Here is a 22,522-nt window from a genome sequence, read left to right as displayed (position 1 = left end):
TTCTGTATGTCTTATTTAATTTTGATGCTAAAGATTGAACCTAGAGCCTTGCACATGTTTAAGCATGCATATTGTCACTGAGCTACACCTCCAGTCCTGCTTTTTAAAAACACACACACACACACATGCTGGACTCAAACTCCTAGGCTTAAGCAATCCTCCTACCTCCCAAATAACTGGGACTACAGGCACATGCAACCACTTTATTTTTTATTTTATTTTGTTATTTTATCCTATCTTTTGCAGTGCTGGAAATCAAACCCAGGGTCTCCTGCATACTAGGCAAGCAGTCTACCACTGAACTACACCTTCAGTCCCCCAAATTGTATACTTTAAATCATCTAGGTTTGTTTTAATACCTAATCTGATGGAAATACTATGTAAATAGTTGTTATACTATATAGTTTTCTTTTTAAGAAAGAGAGAGACAGAGAGAGAGAGAAAGAGAGAGAGAGAGAGAGAGAGAGAGAGAGAGAGAATTTTAATATTTATTTTTTAGTTTTCGGCGGACACAACATCTTTGTTTGTATGTGGTGCTGAGGATCGAACCCGGGCCGCACGCATGCCAGGCAAGCGCGCTACCGCTTGAGCCACATCCCCAGCCCCTATACTATATAGTTTACAGAATAATAACAAGGGGGAAAGTCTCCACATGTTCAGTACAGATGCAATTTTTTTCCTGAATATTTTTAATCCTTGGTTGGTTCAATCTGTGGATGTAGGACACACAGACACAGAGGGCTGATTATATAACAAAGCCCCACTCTGTTTCCACCTGCTGTCCCCACTGTTGCCTTTCCAGGCAATGCCCAGCCTCCATTCATCCTCTACCCAATGTACAAGTCCTGCTTTCCTGAGCAACAAAACCAATTCCATTCCAGGAGCCCTCAAAGAGGCAATTAGATCACTCTGGAGACTGGGAACTTCAAGCAAAACAGAGCAGATTTAAAAAAAAAAAAAAAAGGATAGAAGGATGCCCCACTTATTGGATCTAGCTGGGGGACATGCTTATCTTGGCCTCTCCCTCACCACATCTGAACTTTGGCATCCAAGGCACTGAGATGCACTCCAGACTCACTCCTACTATCTCCTCGGTATCTCCTTACAGCACATGTTCATAGGTCACTGGACAGGCCTGGTCCCCACTTGGCCATCCCCATAGCCGTAAGCACCCAGCATGCTCTAAGTCACTCACCAGTTTCTGGAAGAGGTCGCCCACCCGCTGCTGGTGGCTCCACTGCTGCACTCGGGGGAACAGCCCATCATAGAACTCCTTGTGGATTTCATAGAGCTCAGGCACTTTGAAGAAGATGGTCTCGATCTGCTGGCTGGTCAGCACAGGCTGAGAGGTGGTGGCAGCAGCTTTCAAAGGCTTCATGGGCTGGAAGAGGGCCCAGTGAGAGGGCATGCCACTAGTTAGGTACATGGGTACAACTACAAAATATTGTGGTTATATGATATATACTTTAATTGTGTGTCTGTCTGTCTCTCTCTCTCTCTCTCACCAGGGATCAAAACCAGGACCTTGGGCATGTTAGGCAAGCAGTCTATCACTTAATTACATTTCCAGCCCACACTTTTAAACTCCAGAAAAAATTAAAACTTGGCAACCAAGTCTTCCCTTGGCTTTCCTTCCACTGGCTCCTTGGGGGAGGTCAATATTCTATAAAAATAGACTGTTCTGACCCTCCCATAGGTGTGCCCCCAGGATCTCACAGTTGACCTGGGATGATGAGTAGAGAAGTTCCCCTTGGGTCCCCACCATGCTTGGTCAGCCCCTTCCTTCGTCCATCCTCACCAGTAGAAGTGCCTCCAGATGGCTCAGGTAAGTCTCCTCACTAGCCAGGATTCCAGACAGGACCCATTTTCTCATCTCCAGGCCCTTTTCCAAGTCCAGTTCACTCTGCAGAACAGATGAACAGATGTTGGCACCAGGGTGGGGTGGGGGTACGGATGCTTGCAGCGGGTGCTTGTCAACCTCTGGATGAGTCCCTGGAGAAGGCTCCACGTAGAAGTAAAAGTGAAACACAGGAGCCTTGACACATATTCAGCCACTTGCTCAAAGTCACTGCAAAATTAGAAGGGTCATCAAGCAAAGTTGAGGGCCACCCTTGGTCTCGACACACTAAGAAATGGGAAGTTTGGAGCTGAACAGACTATAAGGCCTCCTTCCCTCATGCTCTGTGCCTGGGACCAAGGAATAGTTATCTTTACCTAGTCAAGAAAGGGAAAGGAAGCTCTGACCCAAGGTGAACACAGGTCACAGGAAGCCCAAGGGCAGCCCCAGAAGAGACCAAGTAGAGGGGGCATCAAAGTCCACTACATGGGCACCTCCACACAAGCCCACCACTCCCCACTCCTCACCTGACACCTGTCGCAACTGGATTCTCTGACTGCCACTCCCACCTGACCCTTGGACCCACTAGAACCAAGACTGGGCAGCAGTACCTCCCTCCTTGTACACTCCCCTCCCGGTCAAAGGGACTGGACCTGGGAGCTGCTGCCACCTGCCCAAGGGGAGCCCCATCTGCTGGCTCCTTGACCCTGTTTTCTAGACTCTGACTTTGCCTATAGGAACTCCTTTGCAGGTAGACTATAGTAAAATCAGTCCCCTTTCTTGTCCTGTCTCTGCTAAAAGTCCAATGAAGCTCTGCCCCCAGAAAGAGCTAAGGCATCACTGGATGTCAATGCGGAGGGTACAGCCCACATCCCTGAGAGACCATGAACCAATCCTAGTTATGATGGTGATAAGGGCTGAATTATTGCCTCCCCCAGGTCAAATTACTAAGCCCTGGTACCTCAGAATATGACTGTATTTAAAGAGGGGATGAAGTTAAGCCAGGAGCAGGGGCACACACCTATAATTCCAGTGGCTCAGGAGGCTGGGGTGGAAAGATCACAAGATCGGCAACTCAGTGAGGCCTTACGCAACTGAATGAGACCGTATCCCAAAATAAAAAATAAAAAAGGCCAAGGATAGAGCTCAGTGGTGAAACACCCTTGGGTTCAATNGCTGTGCACGTGCCAACTCCACGAGAGGGTGAATGCAGTGAAGGCAGGGAGGCTGTGCTAGGAAAAAAGCTGGCGGTAAAGGACAACTGGAATAAAGCAGCAAGATGGAAGGAAGGCCCTTCCCTGCTAACCAGGGGCTGAAAAAAGCCAGGGGGGCGTGGTTTGAAGTTAAAATGAAGTCAATAGGGTGGGCCCTAACACAGTATGGTTAATATTTTCATGAGAACAGACTAGGACACAGACACATGCAGAGAGAAGACATACGAAGAGCCAGAGAGAAGCCCCATTAACCCATCATAAGTCAAGGAGAGAGGCCTCAGAAGAAACCAACCTGCATATCATGATCTCAGACTTGCAGCCACTAGTACCATGAGAAAGTAAATTTCTGTTGTTTAAGCCGCCCTAGCATACTGGCAGAGATGGTCATGCTAAAGGCAATAAAAACTGCTATTTGACTTCCTGGCCACTCCCACCTCTGCTCCCTGGCCATGGGTGGCGTCAGAGGTTGGCTGTGGCCACAGCACCACCCTATTTGGCATCATACTGAGGCTGTGCTCCTTCTGCCCAGCCCTGAGCCAATTGGCCTCACCTATAGTTGAGGGAGATGCCAGCATGAGGAAGGACCCTGAATCCACTGAAGGTGATACCTGCCCACTCCTCTGCTGGTTTCCAGCCCAAGGGCAAACCTGAGACAACCCCACCATGACAGCCCTCAGGTATGTAACCAAAACAGTGGTCCTATCCATCGCTTATATTCCTAATCTACTTGGGGGGAAAAAACACTGATTTGGGGCAGGATCTTCACCCTTGATGCTGATGACTAAGAATGGAGGATTATTTTTGGGGGGTGGTTCTGTGCCACAAATGTTTCTAAATGTTGTCATATGTTGCCTGGAGGCTGACATCCCCAGTGAGAACACTGGATTTGAAGAAAGACCACCTAAAGCCAGCTCAGGCCTCATGATGTCTTCAGAGTCTAGAGTCATGACTCCAGTGTGCCCCAACCCTGCTGTCTCTCTTCACACTTCCCTGGCCCTAGGAGAGGGAGGCACTTCATGGCACAGATGGCAGGCCCAGAAGAAAAGGCCCCAGGCCAGGAGCTGGGAGACAAAGCCAGAACTTCCCCGGTGAGCTCCACGGTCTCAGGCAAATGACCTCCCAGATTTGAGCCTCAGCTGCCTGGGTAACAGGGCAAGGAGAGTCCAATCCCTGTGCCCCACTTGGGTCACTGGAACCTGTATCATTTCTTCACTGCTCAATGGGACCATCTAAAAAGGATTCCTGGGTCTTTGCTTTGTACTGGGGCTCTTGTGCATGTTCCTGTGTGAATGTACACATGAGCTGTGAGCATGCATGTGTGTGTGCATATATGTGCATGTATATACATGTGTTGGCACATGCATGTGTACAGAGTAGCTAATGTTCCAGGGAAGGGACATTGAGGTCCCACCCACACAGGTCCCCCAAGGGCACACTGTGCAGTGTGGCTCCATGGGTGGGAGCCTCCAGGGCATGGCTGTGCCCAATCTTGAAACTTCCTGTGTCTAGCACAGGGACCAGAGCACACAGTTCTCAATTAAGATTCATTTCATAATCAAATCAGTGAGTGGATCTTGAAGATATGACTAGGTTCTAGTTTTAGCCACATTTTCACAAAGTCCTGAAGGTCTCAGTACCCTTGTCTGGAAACAAGTGGGTTCTCAGAATTTAGAACTATCAGCTGACTCAGTGTGTGTCGGGGGCAGATTGGGGGAACTGAAGTGCTACCGAAGTTTGGAAAGCCCACTGTCCACAGTATACAGATGACCCTCACATGCATCCTATCATGTCTGAACACTGCTTCCATCTTACACAAGGGAAAAGGTGAAGGGAAAGGCAGGCCTCTCTGGCAGTGGCACCCACTCACCTACTTACCCAGCCCTGCTCATTGGGTTCTGAGAATAATCTTGCTACTGTGAGCTCCAGGGACAGAAGGGCTCAGGGAAGTTAGTAGGAAAGCAGGGCTGGGTGACGGCCCCACCCAGCCCAAGATGCCACTGCCTTTCTGGGTGGGAGCCCCTGAGCGGGAGCACTGTGCCTCATTCCACTCACGTGGTTTGGAAAGCCAGGAGGAAAAAGAGCACAGGCAGGATGGCACTGAGTCCAGTTCTCTCTGTTCTAAAGGGTGGGGCCACTCAAGAGAACATCTGGCCCCAGGAAGGTGCTGGGGTATAGAGAGGACACAGGATGAGGGCACTTCTGCTTAGACTGAGACTCTTCTATGGGGACTCAGAATGGTACTGGTAGTATTATCAGGGAAAACTCAGAAACCAACTCCTTGTAGAGAAGAGGGTGGAGAGGGAAAGAGAGCGAAGGGGAGGGCTGGCACCAGAGCTATTCATAATCCCAGGCTGTGCACGTGCCAACTCCACGAGAGGGTGAATGCAGTGAAGGCAGGGAGGCTGTGCTAGGAAAAAAGCTGGCGGTAAAGGACAACTGGAATAAAGCAGCAAGATGGAAGGAAGGCCCTTCCCTGCTAACCAGGGGCTGAAAAAAGCCAACAAAGAACCAATGAAAATGACTTGGACTCACAATTATAACAAGGTAGGGAAAACTGACAGAGGGGTGGAAGTGGGTAAAACCACAGTACCACGTCCAGAGGTAAGTAGAGGGTTGGGCTGGAGTACAAGGAGTCCCCTCTTAAGCGCCCCCAGACCCCTCAAATCTGGGAGAACCCACTGATAATCAGGGTGCAAAATTTCTAGCTTTCAGAGAGTTGGCTGCTTCTAGCTAGAAGGTTGCTCCCAGCATAGCAGCCAGACAAAAGACCCTCTTCTGCTCTGGGCAGGGCAGGGAGGAGGCCAGCCAGTGAGCACTCTGGGGGTTTGACATGGACAGAAGACAAGAGGATGACCTCTTGTAGGGTCACATGCTGGGGAGGGGGCGACCTGCTGCAGCAAACCCTTGGTAAATTAGTCCTCCATATGGGAAGATTCCAGTATGCAGGGCAGGCTCCATTAGCATATGTCTTCCCAATAAAGGACTTGTTTGAGGTCTTCTTGCAGCTCCCAAGGCAAAGGAGTGCCTGGCCTTTGTCCAACCCCTACCTAACTAATCTAGGGGCAATGCTAACAGAGGAGACTTGCAACCTAGAAGCCCACTGTGGACTCCCTGTGTTGCCATGACTTCCCAAGAAGGTTCAGTCCCACAGCCCAAAAGCCTCAAGCTTGGCAGCAGAAAGCAAATGAAGAGCCCTATTCAGTAGGTTAAGGAAAAGAGGGATGAACAGATACTCTGATCCCACCAGCTGATCAAGATCAGAGTGCTTCTAGCCAAGACCATCATGCTCCCTGGGGAACCTAGGAAGTGACAGTCACATCTTTAAACCAAAAAGCCAAGGTTCTGCCTGTCTCTCTGGGGCTTCAAACACTGGAAAGGGCATCTAACCAGAGAGCTGCTGGAATGAAACCATATAACTTTGCTCTAATCAAGTTCCCTCCTTATGCAGATAACTCCTGTCACCTCCTCTGGGCCAGGTAGAATGTTTGGGATTGGGGACTTGAAACCGCATTGCACAGATGTGCAACCTCCTGCCAAATGTGTAACAGAAGAAATGTCAGGCTGGGGATTTAGCTCAGTTGGTAGAGTGCTTCCCTCGCATGTACAAGGCCCTGGGTTCATTCCCCAGTACCACAAAAAAAAAAAAAAAAAGAAAGAAAGAAAGGAAGAAATGTCTACTGACTCATGAGGGATTGAAGGAGGGACCAGGATCTGAACGGGCTCCGCAGGAGATGAGACCCTGAACTAGGTGCTAAAAAGGAACCATGAGCCTGGTGGATGTGGGATGGTGAACAGCACACAGCCTGGAGCACAGAGAGGGCAAATAAACTTCTACTTAGGAACAGAAAGCCAGCCAGGAAACACTCTGGGGGTCTGACATGGACAGAAGGCAAGCGGATGGCCCTGCCATCAAGGAGTGACCAGGTGAAGACAGTCCTCAAAGATGATAGATGGTTACAGAAACTAATAAAGTATGCTGTTAAGAATTCTTGTTGGTATCAAACCACACTCATGTAGCAGCAAGACGGAGAGACAGGGAGAGAGAGTCCATAGAAGAATCTGAAAGATTTCACCCCTCACAGCTGTGCCTAATCTGTAGAGTGGTGACTCTGAATGTGGGATATGAAGCTGTGCACGATGGCAGCAAATGTATGCTGGCTTCCTCTTTCATCTTTATATTTCAGAACAAGAAGCCCACCCAGCACTGAGACCCCTAGAGATCACAAAAACATAAATAAGAAGCTGGCCTGCAGCTAAGGCAACAGCCCCAGAAAAAAGCAACTGCAGTAAAAAGATGTGCTTCTGGCACTTCCCTACAGCAATAGGAAAAGGCACACCCTTTCTTATTCTTGTTTATTTTCTGTGGTGCTGGGTGTTGAACCCAGAGCCTTGTGCATGTTAAGCATGGGCTCTACCACTGAGCTATACACACAGTCTTGCTTGCTTATTTTTATTTTTAAACCCAGGGTGGAATCATTCAGAAAAGCAGAATGAAGAAGATATCCAAAATGGATATCCAAAATGGAACCAGAAAGACAAAAAATGGCATAAGAAACAGAAAGGAGCATCTGTTCTACCATAGTGATGATTGTTGCAGCCCAAGGAAGGAAGCCAAGAGGTCAAAGGAATCCTTTTGTTCCAGTGAAAGGAGGAGCAATGCCTGAACCCAAAACACTGCTAAAACTCTCCTGCTCCCTGCCTGGAGCTGTGGGACCACTGCAAGCATCAGGACATCAAGCCAGGCTGGACAGGCCTATCACTTCTGTGGGAATAACACTGTATAGCCTATGATCATCCCAGGGATACATCCTCAGACGAGAGGGTCTAGACCATGGGGCCCTACTTGAAGCACAGGCAAAGCATCTACCAAATGCTTTACTTTTCTCTAGCCATGTGACCTCAGGGAAGCCACCTCTGGACCTCAGTTCCACAATGGTAAAGTGGAGGTAACAGCAACACCAGTTTCATAGGACTATTAATGAGGGTCAAGTGAGAACTCCTTTGAAAGACCCTACTCAAATGGATGAAGCCACTGTCAGGGGCTCCTTTAGTAAAGAGGGAGCCAGTGTACCTCCTAAGCACAGACACAGGAGCCCAGACACCAACTCAATACCATGGTTGGGACCACCATACAGTACCACAGGCTTAGGTGATGGTCTCTGGCATCAGTTTTCTCAGCCTTAAGACCACATGCTGACTGCCTCCTCCAAGCTCAGTTTACAAAGTGTTCCATGACCTCTCTGCTCAAGGTATCTGGTAGGCATCCCTCTACCAGAGGCAGGAAGGAGTTTTTAGTAATTTGTCTGACTTCCAAAACAAACCACTGGCAGCTCCACCATCTACTTGCTACATGCCCCTGAGTAACCGGCTATACTACAGAGAGCCTCCAGGATGACAAAGGCTGGCCCAGAGCCATGGGAGGCAGGTACACCTTGGGGACTCACCGCTTTGGTGGGCTCCAGGGCTCCTGAGGCCAGAGTGTCCCGGCTGCCCCTGCCCTTGCTGCTGAGGTGGGGAGAGGAGGAGGGTGAGTCATCGATGTAGGGCAGCCCATCTTGGTGCCTGCGCTGCTCCTCAGCTCGGTCTGCGGCGCAGCTGTACCCAGGTGATGTTCCAAATGAGGCATCTGTGTGTGCAAAGAAGCCTGTATTAGAAACAGACTAGAGGACAGAGGGCTGTCTGCTTGGAAGCATCCACACTCCATCTATCCAAGCAAGCACCCAGGTCAACACCATTCTGTCACCCATAGGAACTTCAGGTACACTGATTTCACTTTCTCAACAACCAGCCCAGGACCACAAAGGTAAGGAGCTTTGCAACTCACTCCCAAACAAATGCACGACTGGGCTTTCAAACATTGTCTGGGACACAACTGACTTTGGGAGGGAGATGCATGTGACATACTAGGACATAATATTTGCTCTCTGTATACATATGTACATCCTTTCCTAGCATATATCTGTTAAAACTGTTGGAATCACCAAAATGACCCTAGTGTCTTGGTATATGCTAATGAGATGCCTGGTTGATGAGCTCTCCTGGAAAGCTCAATGAGAGCTGTTGCCAGGGGGACCAACAATGTGCTTTGAAGGCTGGAACTTTCAGCCCCACTCATGTATCTCCAGGAAGAGCAGAGGGGGCTGAAAGTTAAACTGATCATCAGTGGCAAATCACTTAATCAATCATGCCTATAGAATAAAGCCTCTGTAAAAACCCAAGAGGGCGTGGAAGCTCTGAGTTACCCTCTCACACCCTGCCCTGTGCGTGTCTTCATCTGGCTGTTACTGAGTTATATTCTTTTCCCCAAACCCCAGGATGCTGGGGATTGAACCTGGTAACTTATGCATGCTAGGCAAGCCCTCTATCACTGAGTTACATTCCCAATCCTATATATGTATTTATTGGTATTGGGGATTTAATTCAGGGACGCTTTACCACTGAGCTACATCCCAAGCCCTTTTTATTGTGAGACAGGGTCTCGCTGAGTCACTGAGGCTAGCTTGAAACTTGTGACCCTCCTTCCTCAGCCTCCCGAGGACAGTAGATGGGATCACAGGCATGGGCCACCATGCCCACTTCTGAGTCGTATCCTTTTATAATAAACTGGTAATCCAGTATGTAAACTGTTTTTTTCAGTTATATTAGTCATTCCTACAGATGAATGAATATGAGGGGTTTGTGGTAATCTCAGCTTATAGCTGATCAATGGGAAGCATAGGTCACAACCTGAAGCTTATGGCTGGTGTCTGCATTGGGGCTGGTCTTGTGAGACTGAGCCCTCAATCTATGGGATTTGATACTATCTCCAGGTAGATAATGTCAGAATTGAGTTAAAATTGAATTGGTGTCCACAGAGAACTGAAGAGTTGCTTGATGTGGGAGAAAAACCCATTTGGCCACAGAAGTGTTTTGTGTTGAATATGATCATATAGAAAAACAGTTTGTTTTCCCCATAAAAGAGGCATGGGCTAGTACAAAAAGGAGGACCTCAAATGCTACCTTTCTATCAAGGGCACCAGGCTCATCTCATCTGTACAGATGGTTGGGATACTAAATAGGCGTTTACTCTACTGCTGTCACCCTTACTCCCCAGGCTACAATCCAAAACAAGACTCTTTCTGGGACCCTCCTGTGGACAAACACAGAGGCAGAATGTGGTGTAGCTTTTGTGGTCAGCAGATATGTGCAGACATCCGGAATGTACTATAGATCAGCTTGGCAGCATAGTGCCAGACACTGGATGGAGTAGCCCAGAGAGTCTCAGCTCACGTCGCCTGCTAGACTCTCTGGAAGCTCTAACAATTACCAGGGCCCATCTGTGTTGATACTGAAACTCCCCAGGTGAGACTAATGTGCAGCCTGGCTGGGTATAGCACCAAGTCCTGCTGGGACAGAGAGGAGATAACCTGGAAGAGACAGAGGCATGTGAGGAAGCTGGGATATAGACTATCCATGGATGTCTGCAGCTGGCAGCAGATCTCAGCCTGAGACCACAGACTAGCATGCCAGCCCAGGTGCAAGTACTGACCACCACAAGCAGTGAGTCTCAAAAGGGCCTACCAGTCTCAGCCCAGGGAACCAGGGTTGTAGTCCACCCTCAGCTGACTCACAGCCCACCTCCCAGCTGGTCTGCCAAACTCTTAGACCACCTTTACCCCAATCCAAGTACTCTTGGCATGATAGAAAGTAGCTTATCCTATAAGAGCCTCTCTGTCCTTTGGAACTATTAAGTTACATAGAGTCTCGAATGCTTCCCTAAGGCACCTGAAAACAAATCACTATCTCCTCCCAGGCTGATGACAAAAGTTCAGATCTTAGCCACTTGTAGCTCCTCTATATCCCATTCCTAGCCTGAATTTTCTGAGTGAACCCCTATTTATAGACTTGTTAAGTCCACAAGAGCCCAGCCCAGTCCAAGTCACTCTTGATGATCCCTTCTCCACTCTTTCCAAAGGGTACCTTATTGGTCCCCAGGATTTTCCAGAGGTCATCCTCATTATGTATGTCATTTTTGCTACTGCTTACCCGTAAGCAGCCCTGCCCTGAGGATACCACTGTCACCAAACACACCTAGACCAAGTGGGCATGTGGCCACCCTTGGACTTCTGGAGTAGTTGACCCAGCAATCTCAATGAGGAGTGTTTTCAGTTCTTTTCACATGAGCATTTTGAAGGAAGGAGCTCTGTGGATGGAGCAACCAACCACTGGTTAAGACTTCTGCTAGCTGTGGGCAGCCACAGATGGCTGATGTCCTGACTTCCTTGCATGCCTCTGCTTCTCTGCCTGTGTCCCAAGAGGACTTGGCACTCTCTAACGCATGTCCCCAGACCTGGCTGCATGTCAGCATCACTTGGGAAGCTTCACAAACATAACACAGCTGAGCCCAATAAAGACCCACTGAATTTGAAGCTTTGGGGCAGCCTGGGCCTTGGTAGTTATAAAAGCTTTCAGGGGATTCAGCAGGCAGCCAGAGCCAAGACCTGCTGGGCTACTCTATCCAGTGTCTGGCACTGTGCTGGCTGCCATGGAGACCCACAGCATGTCCTAGTGTCTGCACACAGCCACTGACCAAAGGCCAGGCCAGAGTCTCCCTGTGTGTGTGTATGTCCACAGGATGATCCCACCAAGAAGCTTGTTCCAGGTTGCAATAGTAGTAGGTAGGGAACCCCCAATAGCAGGATAGGCTCCTACTGAGTCCTCCAATAAACTATATAGAAGACCCTTATCTCTTCAATCCACCAGGCACCAAGATCACAGTGCTGGCTATCAACACTCTGCTCCAGTGGCATTTGGGTTTTGTACTCTACCAGGACAATCCAAGGTCAAAGCCAAGTTCTCCTCCCAGGGTTTCATGAAGGCCCTAAACTAGCTCTCTGATAGCATCCCTGGGGAAAACTGAGCAGGGTTCAAACATATTAAAATATGCAAACCCTGTTAAAGCCAAGCCCAAATCCTACACCCCACCCCAAAGAATAAATCTGACTTTATTTTCCACTAACTTTCAGGAAATCAGATGTTAAAAAATAAAATAAAATAAATACAAATATTGTAGATGTTGCCTACCCAACATTCACAAAGCATTACAGTTACCCCTACTTGAAACCTGCCCATCATGGGGAACGGCTTCCAAAGGCAGCCCAGGCCTAAGACAGAAAGTTTCAGCTGTCAAGTGAGGAACCCAGATAGTCTCCCAGGCCCATAGGGTCTTAGCTGTACCCCCTAGGACTCCTCTAGGTGGGGAAAATGGGCAGCTTTCAGAGTTGTGCTATCAGCAGTGAGGCTATGGTCCTCCTTGTTGCCACCTCTCTGTGTTAGTATGGTCACAAAAGCTGTCCACACCTCAATTTTGCAAGTGTTAACATCAGGCATGCAGGGGCTGGGGATACAGTTCAGTGGTAAAGCACTTGCCTAACCTATGCAAGGCCCTGGGTTATGGAACCCCAGCACTGAAAAAAAAAAGAAGAAGAAGAAGAAAAAAAATCAGGCATGTTAACTAGACAATCCATAAAGACCCACCAGATCTAAAATGCCACTGTCAGTTGGGCCTCTATTCCTAACTACTCAGGAGGCTGAGACAAGAGAATCACATGTTAAAGGCCAGCAGCAGCAATTTAGTGAGATCCTGACTCAAAAAATAAAAAGAGGACTGGGGTTGTGGCTCAGTGGTAGAGCACTTGCCTAGCATGGGTGGTGAGGTACTGGGTTTGATCCTTAGCACCACAGGAAAAAAAATAACAAATGAAATACAAGTATTGTGTCCATCTATAACTAAAAATATTTTTAATAAACAAAGAAAAAGAACTTGGGATGAAGCTCAGTGGTAAAGTGCCCTGGGTTCAATACCCAATATCAAAATAAATAAATAAATAAATAAATAATAAAATGTCATTGTCACTATTTCAGAAAGGACCAGTCATCATCTCCTAGGCCTTCAACAAATTCCTTACCCTCCCACCACCTACTTCCCCTATATACCTGGCTTTTACATTAACTCAGAATCATTAGTATATGCTAAATGCTCTAAGAATCCCTTAACTATTGTTTTCTTTTTCTTTCTTTTTGTATCAGGGATTGAGCTCAGGGGTGCTTAACCACTGAGCCACATTTCTAGTCCTTTTTATTTTTTGAGACAGGGTCTCACTAAGTTGCTTAGGGCCTTGCAAGTTGCGAAGGCTGGTCTTGAACTTGCAATCCTTCTTTTCAGCCTCCCACCCATGTATCACAGTGCCCGTCTATCTAGTTTTGCTTTCTTTGTAATGACAGTCTCCTAAGAAGCCAACATAGTCTTCCTCACCTGGTAGAGTGCCTTGAGTTCCATGCCACCAGTGACTAAGCTGACTCATATTCAAAGTCAAATCAACACTAAGGAGGTTATCAACCCAGTAAGAACTTCAAGTCAAAACTTCAGGGTCCCAGAGCTTACTCCAGATGAATGGCAGGGTTCCATGGTTGTGAAACAACATGCTGGTTTAGCAACTTCCTCCAGGCTAAAACCTGACGTGGCAATCAAGTTTCTGACAAGAGTTAGTCCGCTAGTGAGTGGAGTAGGACTACAGACTCTGATGTGGACACTTCACTCCCACTAAGAGACTGAGGGACCAGATTTCACAACCAGACTGCTAGATAATTATAAGGTTCCGAGGCAACTAAAACCCCCTAACCATTTTCCTACTCTAAATCTCAAATGAATATCTGTGTAACTGATGCTTTTCAGTCTGCTTCCAGAGGTCCATTCATGTCTGCTGTTCTCCATCTAAAGACTTCAGCCCACTGTCCCAGCTCACCCATGTGCCTCTAATCCACTCACTGCTCCAGCGAAAACACAATGGGATGGGGGTGGGAGGCCTCCAATTTTCTTTTCTTTTTTTTCTTTTTTTTTTTTTTTTTACAGTACTTGGGATTGAACTCTATCACTGAGCTCCATCCCTAGACCTTTATATTTTGAGTCAAGGTCTTTAAGATGCCCAGGCTGGCCTGGATCTTGTGATCTTCCTGTTTCAACCATCTAATTTCCTTATCCCATGTTATGGGCAACACATAGGGGTCTGCCTCCTCACATTGTTGCTTTCAAATCTGTGGCCCCCAAACCATACAAGGCCCCCTCCTCTTTAGCATAAAGCACATTATTTAGGGATTTTTCAAAAGCTGCCATCTCCCAAGGATCCAAGCCAATGGGGAGGCCTTGCTCTGTGCCCCTTTCCAACACTCAGTGGGAAACCTCTTTGGCATGGTTGCCTTCGGCAGGACTAAGGAACAGGTGGTCACATCAGATGATCTCTCCTTCCAGCTCTATGCAAAGTCGAAGCCAAACCCTGGAAAGCAGCAGGTGGGGCCTGGGATCCGGGCAGCTTTGGCTTGGGAATCTCAGGAACGTGAACCCTAACCCACCCACTAGGGGGCAGGGAGGAGAAGTGAGCTGCTCACATCCCACAGATTATTACAGAGAGCCAAGGGCTTAGTGCAGAAAAGGGACTTGTCCGGTGAAATCTGAAACCTCTCCTCTCCAGGCTGTTTGCTTAGCAGCCCCTCAATCTCAAGGCTTTGAAATCTATTCTTTGGTTTAAGAAAAGGATGATGTTAAAAAAAAAAAAAAAAAAAAAAGCAATCTGGGTAGGTCCCAGTCAACCCCTGTGGCTGCTCTGGTCACATTCCTTTCCTGAGCCTTTAAATAAAAAAAAAAAAAAGAAAGAAAAGAAACCACTGGTTTAAAAAATATATATACAGAATTACTATCTGATCCAGCAAAATAATTGAAAGCAGGAACTTGAAAAGGTATATGGACACCCACATTCATGCAGGATTATTCACAGTAGCTAAAATGTGGAAGCAATCCAGTCAGTGTCCAACGAAGTGTGGCTTATCCATACAATGGAATATTATTTGGTCTTAAAGAAGGAAAGCAATTCTGACATATACTACAACACAGGTGAACCTTGAGGATATTCTGTTAAGTGAAATAGCCAGACATAAAAGAATAAATACCATATGTAAATGAGGTGTTACAGAAAATGAATTCAGAGAGACAGAAAGTAGAAGGGTGGGCTCTCAGCCAGTGCATCATGCAGAACTGAGGTCATACTGCAACTTCTGGGGTAGCCACACAGGGAGGCAAGCTCTCCTAAGCACATGTGCCTGGTGGGTCCCCAGAATCTCCTTCAGTGGCCTCACTGCCATCAGAGGTACAAAGCTCCAGGAACCCAGCTCCAATCCCACCCTCTGACCAAGTAACCCAAGTTGATATAAGAACTTGCACTCAGGAGGGCTAACATCATGCTATCAGCCCTCTCAGAACAAAACAGCTATAAAGGGCTAAGTGTGAGTGATTTTCTGAAAAACAAACACAGGAGTTGAGAGAAAGGGAAGAGTGGCACTGGGAGGAAATGGGGTGGGAGTGGCAGGAACTCAATGCTGCAGAGAGATCACCCACAGGGTGGTCTTCCATCCTGTTCAGGATGTCAGCAAATGAATGGGCCATGTTTATTTACAAAGGTGAGAGTTGCTCAAACACTGTAGCGCAGACAGTGGTGGCAGGGAGGTTTCCCTGACTCCTACTCCTGTCTTAGCCCCGTGCCCTCCCCTGGGTCCCAAGTACACTGCAGCAGCACACTGCTGGTAATGGATGCTTTCACGGATAGCTTTTGTTTGGCAGCTGCCCAGGTAGGCATCATCTCTCCGGGAGAGGCTTAGAAAACTATGGCTAGGACAGAGAAGTCTGGGTCTCACCAAATGGCAGAGTCCACAATCAGAGCCAGTTCTGGACCCCAGAATCATTCACAACCTGGAGCTTCCAGAACGCTGTGTACCAAGAGTGGTCTCTATCCCAGGAAGGGGGCTGTGGATCCTGGGGGCTGGACATCTTAGACTAGCGTCTTCATTTTTTGGGAACACCTCATGTATAGTCAGGAAATACCTACAGTGCTCCTAGGAACTAAGTTCCCAGAACACTAGCCCGTTGCTCAGTACTTCCTGTGGATCTGCACAGTGCTGAGAACCCAGACACATTATCTCCATGGATTTGTGTAACTAATCTTTTAAGATAGAGAGAACCCTTTTAATCATTAGGAGAGACACAAGATGGAAACAAAAATTTTATTACTCACAGGTCAGGCAAGGGTACATGGTTCGCCTGGAGTTCAGGCACATGGAGGTCAGGGAGTGTGTAGAGGGGCATGGAAAGTGAACAAGAAGGAGAGTGCAAGAGAGATGCGTACACATGCAAGAGAGCAAGGCCAATACATTACTGGGTCCTGGGTGTTATTCAAACAGATTTCCCACAGGGAGGTTTAGTTGGTGAGTTTAAAGTAAGCAGGCAGGAGTTCCAGGAGGTTACACTGTGACCGAGAAGTGGTCACTGGGGCATATCTGCACAGTCCACGTGGGATGTGTGGTTGGAAAGGTGAGTTCAGAAGCTTGTATCAAGATGTTGTCCCATAACCACCCAGAGAAATGATCACCAGAAGGTAGTTTTATGAGGCACAGATCTGGATCAACCACACTGAGGGAGAAGATGGAAAACTGGAAACTATGTCAAGGATACTGAGCCCTGTTTCTGGTAGGAGAAAGTCCAAGTTACATTAAAAATGGATACCAAGGCAACATAAAATTATAAAACTCACCACAGTGTTCTCTGCCTACTTGGTCACTTTCCAAATACATTCTAAAGAGAAAATATTTCTAAAAGTCTTTGCTGATAACCATATGGTCCAGCAATTCCCTTTCTAGCTATATACCCAAAGGAACTGGAAACTAAAATTTTATTGGAATATTCACAACAGCCAACAGGCTGGGCATGTAGCTCAGTGACAGTGAGCTTGCTTGGCATGGGCAAGGTCCTGAGTTCAATCCCCACAGTACAAAAACAAATAAATAAATGTGAAGTTACACAATGACTCCAAATGTCCAACCACCAACCAATGGATAATATACATATATCCCTACAACTCATCTCTGTTACTCAGTCTGTCTTTTATGTTATATGAATTTTAACTCAATTAAAAAAAAAAAAAACTGGGAACGGTGGTACATACCTGAGGCCCTAGCTGCTCAGGAGGCTGAGGCAGGAGGATCATTTGAGCCCGGGAGTTCAAGGCCACCATAGGCAACACAGCAAGACCCCATCTCAGAAGGGAAAAAAAGCCAACCTCTTTTCTTCTCCTAAATAGGGAACCTGGAACATAATCCAACTCTTCCAAAAGCCAAGCGTATCACTCTAGATAATACCAGTACCACTTGGCACCATACCCTAGGCCACCCACAGGCAGTGAGTGACCACCGTCCTTTCTGAGACATGTGGTTAGATTTGGAGATTTTTCTACTTTCTCCTCTGCCAGGCCAGCAGCTGTCCCTTCTTGAATGGACACCAAGTGGGTCAATTTGTTTATAAAAGAGACATCCCCCATCCAGTAAACCACTGCACCCTGGCAAGAGGCCTCGTCCTCAGTAGGAGAGCTACAGAGGGCACCTGAGGATCCCAGGGTCTGTTGGCCCTCATAACTGCAATCCCAACGATGACATCGCCAAGCCAGCACCCGAAAATGGAAAGCCACAGCTCCCCTGGCAGGGAGAGGTCACTCATGAATCAGCATGTGCCATAGAGAAAGCCCTGAGGCTGGCCAAGCCCCCACTATTATCACCTGGTCAGGCTGGAAAATGCCAGGCAAGAAGGGCTTGCCCAGCTCTGAGCTCTATGCGTTGGTTCTCCAAACAGTCCTAGTTGCTCTGAAAGGGAGAGGCATTTCCAGTGCTGAGCCTCTTGGACTAGACAGGCTGACCCACATCATCCACCCTCGTGGATCTACGTACTAGGACCCTGGGTTCCATTTGACTGGAGACTCTGAAACATCAGAAGGCCAACTACACCAGTGATTTCTGTCACTAAAGATGGGCTGTGTTCTCCACCAGCTGAATGACAAATGAGCCTCATCACACCACCTTGCCCAATCAGCTTCAACTACACTGTTAAAGGACCACCTTTGCCTAATGGTCCCAGACATTTAAGAAGAGAAAGATAATTTGATGCTCTAGTCCTCAGGCTGGGACTGGCTGGGTGCCAGGGTGGGGCAGGTGGAATCCAGGCTGGGAAGAGGCAGTAGCCCTAGGCTGTGAGATGATGATGTAATTATTTTTCCTCAGCACCACCTTGACTTCCATGAAAACGGGAGTTCAAAAAGATTTCTTGGAGGTCTTGACCATTAGCTCAGACAGACATACCTATTAAGCACCTACTATTCAGCCAAGATGCATGGTGCATCTGTTGGGTGCTGCACTGGTGTATAATGGTACCACACCTGGCTCCTGCCCTCAGGAGCTGGCAGAATCTCAGGAGGCAGGAGACATGTGTCTTGAGGCCATTAAGAGAAGTAGGAGAAGCCATTTCCCTGAGGAAATGACAAGAGAACCAAGACCCAAGGAAGACAATAAAAAGGCAGACATGGGCTCCTCTACTGGAACACAAAGCTGAGCATCAGGCTAGAGTGGGTTGAGCTGTGACCTCCCTAAAGAATATGTCCACAGGGCTGAGATACAGCTCAGTGGTAGAGTTTGTCTACCATATTCGAGGCCCTGATTCCAATCTCCAGCACTCACTCCGCCAATACACACACAAGAAAGAAAAGAATTATGTCCACTATAAATGGGACCTTATTTGGAAAAAAGGGGACCGTTGCAGATGTAATTAAGGACCTTGATATGAGATCCCCCTGGATTAAATATTACCACTATGATGTGCTTTCACGCTCATAGAACACTCCTGACACCAAATATGTGAAATATGTAGAGTGTTCCCCTTACACCAAGTAATTCTCCAATTCTCTGGACACCAGTTGGGTGTCCTATAATTCAATTCTATTCTGATACTAGCTACATGGGGATAAAAGTTAGACCCTGCAGGTTAAAGGCTCAGTCCCACAAAATTACCCCTACTTCAGATACCAATCAAAGGTCTGGGTCACTGGTATAATACTTAATGAGTACCCAGCTATAAAGCAGAGAGAGAGAAAGAGAGTGAGTGAGTGTGTGTGTGTGTGTGTGTGTGTGTGCGCGCGCGTGCGTGTGCGTTTCCACATCAGGTTCAATAATTTGTGAGGACAGCTCACAGACCTCAGGAAAGCCCTTTCTTTATATTTAACCAAGGAACAACCAAACAGAAGAAATACATATGTGGAGTTACAGGCGGTCTGACTGTGGATCTTCCACATATTCCCTGGACACCAACTTCACAGTACCTCCAGGTATTCACTACCCTGGAAGCTCTCTAACCCCCTTGTTTAGTGTTATAATGAAGATCCCATTATAATACTGACTAATTAACTTAAGGACCACTGGATATCAACTCAATCTCCAAGTCCACCAGCCCTCCAGAAGATGGGTGGGGGGTGGGGGTGGGGCTGAAAGTTCGAACCTTTAATCATGAGGTTTGTTCCTCTGGCAACCAGCCTTATCCTGAAGCTATCTAGGGGCCCCACAAGAATCATCTCATTAGCATATAACTCAGGGCTGGTTGAAAGGGGCTTGCTATGAATAACAAAAGATGCTCCTATCACCTATATCATTCAGGAAATCACAAGAGTTTTAGGAGCTCTATGGTAGGAACTGAGACAAAACAAATTATGTATCTTACAGTATCACTGTTTTTATACTGATGGACCCTAAATCCAATGACAAGTATTTTTGTAAGACAGAAGAGGCAAAGACACAGACACAGAAGAAAAGGCCATGTGAATACAGATGCAAAGACTGGAATGATGTAGCCACAATGCCAAGGAAATTCTGGGGTCACCAGAGGCTAGAAGAGGAAATGCAGGATCCTCCCCTAGAGCCTCCAGATACCATTGATTTTGGATTTCTGTCTTCTGAACTATGAGAGAATAAATTTCTGTTGTAAGCTACTTATTTTGCAGTCAGTTGTTATGGCAATCATAGGACGCTAAGACAGATGAGATGCAACCTATGGCCTGGATATGGATCCAGCAAGTCAAGAGGAAATGGCCAGAAGGGCTGTTATAGGGGCAAAGTCTGTTAGGAAACAGAAAACCAAGCTTCCAACCAGTAGAAGGGTTGTCGGTCAAGACAGTTATGGGACCTAGGCTGGTGTGTTAGTCCGCTTTCATTACTATAATAAATACCGGATATAATCAAATTATACAAAGAAAATTTTAGCTCATAGTTTTGGAGATTTCAGTCCATGACCAGCGAGCTCGATTGCTTTGGGCGTGTGGTGGCATAGTATAATGTGGAGGAAGCCCATTTATCTTAAGGTGGCAGGGAAGTGGAGAGGAAGAGACTGTGGTCCCAGGATCTTCTAAAAGCTCCCACTAGGGCCCACCTCTGAAAGCTTCCCACCACCTTCCAAGAGCTCAAAGCTGAGGACCAAGTCTTTTAACACATGGCCCTTGGGGGAGAGGAAGGGATGGGAGAAGAGGAGGAGAGGAGCCAAGAGGAAAGGAGACGAAGAAAGACAGCAATATGGCATAGAGAGCAAGGATTGTAGTCTGTAGTCAGAAAATCTGATTAGATTGGTGGGATCCTCAGTGTTGGCAAAGTCACTTGGCCAGAATCTGGCTGTGATTACTACACAGCCACCGGTCCTGCCCTCCCACTCATTTCTACTTCGCTCCAAAGAGGTAACACAAGGGTAAAGAGAAAGAGCAGTGGGAAGGAGGGGCTTCTATCCTTACTTCTATTTGATGGTAATCACACCAAACCTAGGTCACAGCCCAGCCAGACATTCACGGGCAAACCTGGGAGGGAAGGAGGAACCACCTGCTTTCCCCACCCCTGCCTGGATCCTAACCCTTCTATAGGAAGCCTGGAGCGGGCTAGGAAAAGGTGTGTGTCTATGATGTTCACAGTAACACCATTCACAAAACCCAAAAGGTAAGAAAATAATAATAATAAAAAACAAAAATTAAAAATTAAAAAAAAAAAACAAAAGATAAAAGCAATCCAAGTGTTCATTGATGGATGAATGGATAACAATACCATATATATGCAAAGGAATATTATTCGGGCTGGGGTTATAGCTCAGTGGTAGAGTGCCTGCCTTGGATGTGTGAAACACTGGGTTCAATCCTCAGCATCACATATAAATAAAGGTATTACAACTAAAAACATTAAAAATGTATATTATTCTGCCTTATAAAAGAAGGAAATTCTGATTACAAATGGATGAACCTTAAATACATTATGCTAATACATTATGCTAAGTGAAATCAGCCAGTCATAAAAAGACAAACAGAGGTATTCCTTGGTATCTGAGGGAGACTGGTTTCAGGACACCATCAACCCACCACTCCAACCAGGTTTCCAAAAATCTTATGATACTCAAGTCCTCACATAAGTGGGGGTACAATTTGCACATAACCTATGCAAATCCTTTCATAAATTTTAAATAATCTCTAATTACTCATGATAACTAATACAATGTAAATGCTATGTAAATAGCTGTTATATAGTATGGTTTAGAGAATGACAAGAAAAAAGCATGTATATGTTCAGTACAGATGCAAATTTAAAAAAAAGCCTGGGTATATAGACATTGGTACAGCACTCACCTAGTATGTATGAGACCCTGGGTTAGATCCCAGAACTACAGGAAGAGAGGGGGAGGGAGAGGGAGGGAGGGAGGAGGGTTGGGGGAGAGAGGGAGTGGGGAGGGAGGGATAGAGAGAACATACATCTGCATGCAGACACCCAGGACATAGAAGGCTGACTATACTATACTATATATGAGGAACCAAGACTAGTCAACCAAGACTAGTCACATTCACAGAGACAGAAATAGAGGTGTTTATCAGGAGCTGGGAGAGGGACTGAGATTGAGGAGTTAATGTTTTTTCTCTTCTCTTTCTTTCTTTCCTTTTAAAGATAGGGTCTCACTAAGTTATCCAGGCTGGCATCAAATTTACCATTCTGCCTCAGTCTCCCTAGTATCTGGGATTACAGGCCCTCACCATTATACAGTTTCAGTTTAGGAAGATGAAAAAATTCTGGAAATGGTGATAGTTACACAACATGTGGAACATACTTAACGGACAGAACAGTGCACTTAAATATGGTTAAAATTACATATAATTTAAAAAAAATTTTTGGCATGGAGATTGAACCCAGGATCTCGTGCATGCCAAACATGCAGTCTACCACTGAGCTATATCCCCAGCATGTTATATATCACAATTTTAAAATTGATCACTAATGATCAGCCAGATCATGAAATTAAAAGAAAATAAAAGTGTAGTGTTATGGGTCAAATTGTGCTCCCCACAAAAATCAAATGCTGAAGTCCTAAGCCTCAGTACTTATATGAAGAGTCTGACTTTACCAAATTAAAATGTGGCATTAGCTTGCTCCCAAATTCAACATGAAGTGTCCTTCAAAAAGAGGGAAATCAGCTGGGCATAGTGATGCACACTTGGCATCTCAGCAATTTGGGAGGCTAAACCAGGAGAATTGCAAATTCAAGGCCAACCTCAGC

General features: G+C 46.6%; 1 protein-coding gene across 2 annotated transcripts in view; it reads right to left on the bottom strand.

The window, feature by feature from the left end:
- Bcr (BCR activator of RhoGEF and GTPase) overlaps positions 1 to 22,522 on the bottom strand; it is a 140,721-nt gene that overhangs the window by 61,290 nt on the left and 56,909 nt on the right. For both annotated transcript variants that reach the window (XR_007341259.1, XM_015500161.2), the window contains exons 2-4: positions 8,496 to 8,677; positions 1,799 to 1,903; positions 1,196 to 1,381 (exon numbers count right to left, since the gene is read on the bottom strand). Coding sequence is in view for 1 of the 2 variants with exons in the window: in XM_015500161.2 (XP_015355647.2) it covers positions 1,196 to 1,381; positions 1,799 to 1,903; positions 8,496 to 8,677 (473 nt within the window). In the remaining variant the exon portion in view is untranslated. The remainder of the gene's footprint in view (positions 1 to 1,195; positions 1,382 to 1,798; positions 1,904 to 8,495; positions 8,678 to 22,522) is intronic.

This window comes from Marmota marmota, unplaced genomic scaffold (assembly GCF_001458135.2).
Source record: "Marmota marmota marmota unplaced genomic scaffold, marMar, whole genome shotgun sequence".
Classification (NCBI taxonomy): Eukaryota; Metazoa; Chordata; class Mammalia; order Rodentia; family Sciuridae; genus Marmota; species Marmota marmota.
The sequence above is the reverse complement of the archived record's forward strand: the minus strand, read 5'-3'. Positions and strand labels throughout refer to the sequence as shown.